This window comes from Carex rostrata, chromosome 12, assembly GCF_964058835.1.
Source record: "Carex rostrata chromosome 12, lpCarRost1.2, whole genome shotgun sequence".
Taxonomy (NCBI): domain Eukaryota; kingdom Viridiplantae; phylum Streptophyta; class Magnoliopsida; order Poales; family Cyperaceae; genus Carex; species Carex rostrata.
In genome coordinates this window covers 11,519,523-11,528,284 of record NC_135929.1, presented here as the reverse complement: position 1 = coordinate 11,528,284, position 8,762 = coordinate 11,519,523, and the positions used below count along the sequence as shown (strand labels likewise).

General features: G+C 33.5%; 1 protein-coding gene across 3 annotated transcripts; it reads left to right on the top strand.

Annotated features, from left to right (window-relative positions):
- Positions 1–2,225: 2,225 nt before the first annotated feature.
- On the top strand, positions 2,226–6,119 carry LOC144563224 (3'-5' exonuclease-like). Of its 3 annotated transcripts, none has more exons than XM_078312655.1 (5): positions 2,226–2,469; positions 2,909–2,965; positions 4,048–4,104; positions 4,816–5,216; positions 5,622–6,119. In XM_078312655.1, exons 1-5 carry the CDS (start codon positions 2,411–2,413, stop codon positions 5,918–5,920), a joined length of 873 nt encoding a protein of 290 aa, XP_078168781.1. In that variant the 5' UTR covers positions 2,226–2,410; the 3' UTR covers positions 5,921–6,119. The 3 variants fall into 3 exon arrangements, with proteins under 3 accessions (XP_078168781.1, XP_078168782.1, XP_078168783.1); XM_078312656.1 differs by having other exon boundaries at positions 4,819–5,216; positions 5,622–6,117; XM_078312657.1 differs by lacking the exon at positions 2,226–2,469 and adding an exon at positions 2,476–2,757.
- Positions 6,120–8,762: the final 2,643 nt, after the last annotated feature.

Sequence of the window (8,762 nt, the reverse complement as noted above, 5' to 3'; positions counted from 1 at the left end):
CAAAATTATATAGTGTGTCCACGCATAACAAAATTTGTTAAAAGTCATCGTAATAAAATCCAACAAATTGTTATAATTCATTTAAACGAGTGAGTTGTTATGACTATTACTTGTTTTGGGCTTTTGGCGGAGGTTTTGATTTTGCCGATTTACAAAAAAAATGAATATGAAACTATGAATATTAGTATATTACACAGGATTAAATGTTACATTGTACTCATTATATTACACATAATTAAATATGAAACTATGCTCACTATCTATCAATTTTAATGAGGCAAGGTTGATGTTATACAAAATTACATAGGATTAAATGTGGCAGGGATTAGGTGTGGCAAATTCTTAATGAGCGAGTTATGAGCGAGTTGGGTCATGCTCATGCTCGCTCATTAAATAAATGAGCGAGTTGTTAATGAGCGAGTTTAAATGAGCGGATAAATGAGCGAGTTTAGATGAGCTTTTAATGAGCGAGTTATGAGCGGCTCACGAGTTATGAGCGATTTACTCACCCCTATGTATATGTATCTTGGGTCCGGATCCCCTAAAGTAACTCAATCTTTTGGTTTTGGATTGGGACCGTCCGATTCGAATTCGTCGCTGAAAATTACTTCGAAATTCGAATTCATCTCTCGGAATGTGTGCGCTCCACTTTGAATAAATTATGGCAGATTCGAATTGGACGGTCCTGATTTAAAACTCAAAAATTGAATTAATCTAAATTCATCCGTTTCCAGAATTCAAGATGGGTCTAATATGATGAAAAATCGAACCCACGTAAGACAATCAGATCCGACCCGTAAATTCATTTTAATTTCACAAAATGCCCAGAAAAACCAGAAGGGTCTGGATCCCCTAAAGTAACCCAATCTTTGAGTTTTGAATCGGGACCGTCCGATTCGAATCCGTTGCTCGAAATTGCTTTGCAATTCGAATTCATCTCTCGGGATGTGCGCGCTCTACAGATTTAAATCAGACGGTCCGATTTAAAACTCAAAGATTGAGTAGAATTCGAAAAACCATGCCCGTACCGACCCGTTTAAATAACAGTTCTTGTTAGTTGTTAGTCGGATGTTTTTTCTTGCTGTCTGGTCTAAAGCTTCCAATCCTTCTCACTGTATCCAAAATTCGATTCTCTTTTGCCTGACGACTGCACTGCAAAATTCGATTTACGTATTCATTCAGGTAATTCTTTCCTTTCTAGGGTTTTAATTTCGATTTACGTATTGAATTATGGGGAACGAATTTAATCCTTACCTTTACACTATGATCGGAACACACTATTGGTGGAAGTTCAATTGATTTCAATTCAATAGAATTCAATAGAGATGAATTCCAATTGAACTTTGTTGATCAGAACCAAAATAGAAAATAATTCAATTCTTCTTCATTTATTGATTGGAAAGTATACACCATAGAAGAGAAATGATTTCATTCGAATAAAAATGACACTTGTGCCCTACATTTGATTTTTCTCATTTTAACACATATCAGTATCCACATCATTTGACCAGAAACACCTTTATTCTTGACCAGTCTGTTCCAAGTACAATAAAATATCTAAGTTCTGTAAAATTATTAAAAAGCTGAAATTTTATTTTTTTGAGAAAAAATGAGGGTCTTGTCCTTCATTTTATTGCATTTAACATGTAGATGACTTTTGTAACTTACATTATAGAAAGGCAAAGCTCAAAACAGTTGAGCATCAAAAAGTAGATTGAAAATGGAAATAAACACAAATTAAGACATCAGTAAAATTAAACCCAGTAGCACGCCTGGTTCACCCTTGCAAACATTTGATCTGAAAAATTGCAATGAATTAAAACATGTAGATGAGTTTTGAGGAAAGCCCTTAGGCATGCATTGAATTAAAACATGTCTTACATTGCAATTAAGGAAAAAGAAAAGAAACATCTATTTGCTATCCTACTTCTTAACCTTACATAGCTGTTACTGGTAAATAAAATTGTCTCAAATTCAAATACAATATGATCCGAAAAATTAAATCCTAGATGTAGAAAGTTAACATAAGTTCTAAAGTGACTATGTTGTTCCACTTATGCCCCTGTTACGTGTAGCAGAATATGGTTCTACTTAGGTCTGACTGCAGCCCCAATTCTTCCATAAGAGTCTTGCTTGGGTACCCATTAAAAGCACCGTTCTTTTGCCTTGCCCAGTTTGAACGATATATTATATCTTTTTTTTCTTCTTCTTAACTTTTCTCTGGTAGGAATTAGGGGGAACGAATTTAATCTTTACCTTTATTCCGACCAAAATTTTAATAGGAGCTGTGTTATGTATGCAGTATTGTCATTAATGAAAATTTTCACGATTCATAACTCATAAGAGAGATCTTGCTAAGTTGGAAGGTAGAAATGATCTTTTCTTTTTATATTGATTGATCACAGAAAAGATGGATAACAAACCGACCAACATGCCTAGTGATGCACCCTTTTCAAATAAGGCAAAGAAGTAAGTCATTTTTATGATATTAATTTGAGGGTTTGCATTGCTTAAACTTTCAATTTAACATGTGAATAATCAAGTTCCAATGTATGGGCATCTAAAGCTCGGATTTGCACGAAAAAACCCTAAGAATTATAGTTGTACCAATATTCAGGGACCGAATATGTCATGCAATCCAAGATATTCCATCAAATAGTTGAAAATTTGTATGGTTTTTTCGTATTCTTAGGAGAGAATGAACTTAGGGGGTCAAAAGGTGAATGTGCCCAAAGGGGTTCTTCAATGAATGATAGGGTAGCAATTGAAATTTTTTAAATTTCAGCAGAACTGTCATTTTCTTTTTGAACTTTTGACATGTTGTCTTTTTGTTATTTCTGTATGTATTTTGTTTTTTTTAGTTTGTAGGTATGTATTGTTAATTTTTCTATTTCTTTTTAAATGCAAGGTCTGGCCCATCTGGACAGCGAGGCAAATTTTTTGGTAAAGGAGGGAACAAGAAAAGGTTAGTATATTGAGATTTGTTTAGTTCCACCTTTTGTAATATGTATTTCAGTCTAATTTAAATACTTTAAATTTAGTGCTTCAAAATAACACTTGCCTAGTACCAGTACAAAAAGGCAATTAAACAATCTCTTACAACGACTTGTCAAGTTGGATGTCAATGCCTAGTATCAGTTTTTTCTGGTATGGATGTGCTTCTTGTTGGGCCTCGAACTTCACCATAGATTCTGTTGCTGACAATTCATTTTTTAGATCAGGTCACGGTTTATTTATGTTTACGTAGGAATTAATCGATTGAAAGGTGTACCATTCCTAGCTATACCGAGAAAAGATGGATAACAAAACTGACCAACATGCGTAGTGTTCCAAAACATAACATTGGTACCGCTAAACAGTAATAAGCACCATGCAATGGAGTACTGGCTTTAAGGAGTAGTTGATGTTTTTTAATTTTCTAATTAGTGTTTGGATGTACTAAAGTCAGAAGACGTTGTTGTAAACTCTTTTTTTTATCCATTTAATAAAATCTAGCATCCTCTGCTAGAATGTTTAAAAAAAAAATAAAAAAATTGTATTGTTTTTTGGTGTGTTCTTAGAGTTCCAAAGGTGAATGTGTCCCAAGGGGTTCTTCAATTGATAATAGGGTAGTAATTGAAATAGCACCGTCATTTTCTTTTGCACTTTTGACGTGTTGATTCTTCGTTATTTCTCGATGTATTTTGTTTATTTCATCTGTTGGTATGTTATGTATTGTTTTTTTTTTTAGGGTAAGGTGGCAAGCAGCCATCTTACGGTTTTTCATTGATAAAAAAAATAATTACAAGGCCCAACGGACCATATTTAATCCCATAATATTAAAGGATAATAATAAGAAAAAAAAAAGAGAAAGCAAATAAGAAAAGTATGTACAATCAATTATTAGTCAGTAACTAACTGTGTGGTCTATGTTAACCATTGCAATGTGCACCCCATTGTCTGACCTCAAAGGTGGTTTCACTGGCCAGGATTAATGCCGGCTTGGAAGTTTGGCTAAAAATTCTCCTGTTCCGTATTGTTAACTTTTCTATTTGTTTTGAACTCAAGACCTGGCCCATCTGGACAACAAGGCGAGTTTTTCCATGAAGGCAGGAACTATAAAAGGTTAGTTTTTCAACAGTGTCAAGGTTTGTTTAGTTTTGTAGTCTGGTCTAAATTAATAATTTTAATATAGTGCTTGATAATTTAAACTTTGAGCCTGGTACTAGTTTAAAAGGCAATTAAACCATCTCTTATAAATTAAGACTTGTCAAGTTGGATGTCAATGTCTGGTATCAATTTTGTCTGGTATAGATGTGCTTCTTCTTGGACCTCAATAAGATGGGGGAAATAACTAATTTTTCAATTTAGCTGGGGAAATATCTAAATCAAGTGTTTATGATGGGTATATATCTACATTCTCTATTAATATTTATAATAATAATATTATTATTATATTATTTTTATTATTTATAATTATTACTTAAAGTTTATTTTTGGGCTCACAGACTCAAAGGAAGCCCCTCTTGTTGTGCTTTAACAACTGCGATCAATGTTCGGTGCAATTTGTAAATAGGATAGAATAATTGGTATTTTCAAAACACCTCTCTCCGGCTATACATCTTGGTTTTAACCATTCACCATTTGATGTTTTACTTTGAAATCAGCTCCATGCTCTCGGTTGTAATAATTATCACAAGTTTTGAGTGCTAACTGATATTTGTAATTTGTAAATATGAAAATGCACCATTAACTATTTTCAGAAGACCAACTTTTCCCTTTTTAAACTATAATTTATAATATCTAGCTTATCTTTTTTACTTTAAATAAATGAAGCAGGAAAACTGGCCCACCCGCCATCTCCACCCCTAACTCCACTGCCTCCACCGCCACCTCTATCAGAGCAACCACCGACGGTAGCACTCCTTCCAAGACCACTCAATCAAAGATCCTCTTTGGGCCCTATGAGATAGACACCACTGTCACCACTGACCCCTCGATCACCGACCAATGGATCTGTGACACCCGTGCAGCCCATCCCACCACTGATGGAAAGAAAATTGTGGTGGGCCTTGATTGCGAGTGGAAGCCCAACCGTGTGCACCACCAAGACAACAAGATAGCGCTTCTTCAACTCTGCATTGGGAACAGGTGCTTGATATTGCAGTTGATTTACATGAACCCTGTTCCCGATTCACTCAAGGCATTTCTTCTTGATGAGATGATTACTTTTGTAGGTATGATTAAGACCAGGATGTTGGTTGTTTGGGATTTCGCAATTTTTTATTTTTAAAGCCAATCAAAATTAGGTCAGTCTGATGGCTTGGCTTGACATGATAGATACAGCAAAACACAAAAAAGAAAAAATGATGGTAAATTTGGCACAAAACACTAAAAGAATGTAACATAGGATTAGTACAGTATACATAATGTACTGTGTATGCCGCATTTGTAGATACCATTGAGTCAACGAGTTGGTCAAGTGATAGTGAGGCATAATTAAGGGAGAACTACATCATTTGATTACACTAAAAGAGTAAAATTTAGACACTAAAAAACCAACAATCGTCCAGTAAGACAGCTTTCACAACCAGCACCTATTTAGAATTTATTGAACAACTGTTGCTTTACTAAAATTCCAGGTGTTGGGGTTGGTGAAGATTTGGCTAAACTAAAAGGCCACTACGGGATCAAATGCACCAAGTCCGTGGACCTACAAAAACCATGCAATGCATTTCTGGGAATAGAAACAAAGAAATGCATGGGTCTGAAGGGTTATGCCCGAGCGATTGTGGGTTTTGAATTGGAGAAATCGAAGAACGCAACTCAGAGCAACTGGGAGCTATGGAATTTGAAAGAGATGCAAATTCGTTATGCATGCCTTGATGCATTTATGTCCTATTTGCTGGGTTCCAAGGTTTTGGAGGCAAAATCTGATTGATTTTTTTTTTTTTTTTTTTTTCGGGCGGATGTCAGTGTCATTTGTCAATCTGTTCCATTTTTTGCATTAGGACCTGATAGAAAATTTACTGATAGAATAGTAAGCTGAAGCTGTTGTCATTCTAGGGCTCTTTTGTGAATGATAAGACCTTCACTTTGGTTTCTGTTTCTAGTGATTAGTGATTAGCGAACTTGACTAAAGGAGGAGACTTCATTCTCTTCAAAATTGAATATTTGATGAGGTTAAATATGTTTCATTTGATGGGCCCTTTAAAGCCCAATAAGCAAGGCCCAATTGATATATATTTTTAGAACTCTCGGTTTCAGATGTTTATAACTTTTATATCAAGTAATTTTCTACCTATTTAACAATAATATATATTTTTTAAATATAAAATCTGATCTCCAAACACAAGTGATGGACGGTCCAAATGCAATATCCCTTTCCTTATTTCCTTTTAATTCCATTTCACTTATTTCCTTTTAATTCCATTTCACTTATTTCCTTTTAATTCCATTTCACATTCCTTTTATCTCGTTCTGGAGAAATGCCGAGAGCACTGCTCAGCTGGAATTAAAAAAGTGAGGTGTTAAAATTAGCCAAAATTTTCATTAATAACCCAAAAAAAATTAAATTTTTATAATCTACATCCTGTTTAACAAGATTTTAAAAATTGCCCAAACTGCCAATTTTTTTTGGAAAGTTAGCTAAATTTGTGTTTTAAGTTTTTTTAATTAAAAAGAAATTGTTATAATTTATTTATTTTTTTATTAAAATATTAGAAATATATTATATATTTCTTTAAAAATAGATAAAATATTATATAATTTGCTTTATTAAAAAGATTGCGACAAATAACCCGGATCAATATTTTTCAGGCCGGATTTTTTGCAGCTGTAAGAAAAATTAAAATATTTCTGTGTTATTGAAAAAAATAAAAGTTTTTTAGATCTGAGTTATTGATTCCGGTTCAAAAGTCACTTCTAGATAAATACATAAAATATTGTGATCCTAAATTTTTTTTTTTTGACATTCTCTGACATAAACACATTGAAATTGATTGTCATCTAATTCGTGAAAGAATTCAAAGCAAAGATATCTCCACTTACTTTGTTCCTACCGAGGATCAAGTTGCTAATATATTTACAAAACCCTTGGATCATGAAAGGTTTACTTTTTTATTATTTGGGTAATTAGGCAAAAATCTCAGCCGGATAACCACATCAAAATCAAAAGAAAAATAAAATAATATAAAATTGATCCAATCTATTGGAGATTCCCGCTGATTTGACATATAAGCCTTGTAAAAATCTGAAATATATCAGAAATCCACTAGTGGAAAATATGGAATCAGGATCGATTATATACGCATATTAGTATCAGAATACAACCGATTCTGATGAAGGCGATATTGATAATACACTAATCTGGATCGGTTAAATAACCGATCCTAATAGTAACTATCAGGATCGGTTGTTTATGAAACAATCGATCCTGATAGTAACTATCAGGATCAGTTGTTTATGCTAGTAACTGATCCTAATAGTTACTATCAGGATCGGTCGTTTCAAACAACCGTTCCTGATGTTATATTGGATCTAAAAAAAATATTTTTTTTATTTGGCCAGCTTCTATATATATTTGCTGGCCAGCATAATTTTTTTTTTTTATTTACTATTGATTTATTGAAGCTCAAAACCAATTAAGAACACAAAATAAAGTTCATGAAACACAAAAAAAAGTACAATAGTTGAAGAAATTTGGTGCAATAGCAAAATAAAATTCAGCCACATGTATGGCACTCCCTCTTTTATCGTCTCCACCAGTGCAAACTTCAAAATCTGAACAAATATTTATATCATTTGCTTGCTTATGCATCTTCGATACATGTATTATTTAAATTGAAAGACAAGGAAAACCTAGCTAGCATACCTCAAAGTGTACCTCTTCACCGCTGATGGAATAATCTCAAAAAGCCTTTCTCAAATGAAAAAAAAAAAAAATTGAAACCATGAACTGTAATACTGCAATTTAGTGTAAATTAAAAATACAAAAGATGCTCAAATGTACATAAGATATTTGAGGAAATAAACAGTATGTACCTTAAGTATAATTTAAGGGCATAAGCCGGGGCATCACCCTTCATCTCATTCCATGAACTTGGAAGAGATGGATGGCACATCATTGTCAGTTTTTGTCTTCTTTGTCTTTTTTTGACATGATCGAGAGAGAGAGACGGACGAGTTGAGAGGCGGGTTTGATTTTTGCTAAGTTGAAAATGAGAGGCGCGAAATGAAAATAAGAACCCTAAAAGAGGGAGAGACTGAGACAGAGAGAGAGACGGAGGAGTTGAGAGGGGGGTTTGATTTTCGCTAAGTTGAAAATAAGAGGTGCGAAATGAAAATAAGAACCCTAGGGAGTTATCAGAATCGGTTGTTTCAAAATAACCGATACTAATAGTATCAGGATCGGTTGTTTGAAATAACCGATCCTGATAGTTATACTACAAATATAATTATGTTTAATGGTCCTGATAGTTACACAAGAGTTTAATGGTCTGATCTTGTGCCGAATAACATGATATTTTAACATTATTTTTGAGTTTATCTTACAAATATAATTATGTATAGGAAAAGTTTACAACCTTGTCTGATCTTGTGTTTTTTCTGAGAAACAGAGTTTCTATTTTTTCTGTGATTTTTAATGGTCTAGAATCTTTAGATCAAGTGACTTTCTACAATTTTTCTGTGTATGTTTAATCACTAAGAGAAACACTTTTACTACATTTCTTTTTCAAATGATTTGCCTGCTTGGTGCGTATATATTACATTATCTGTTTTCT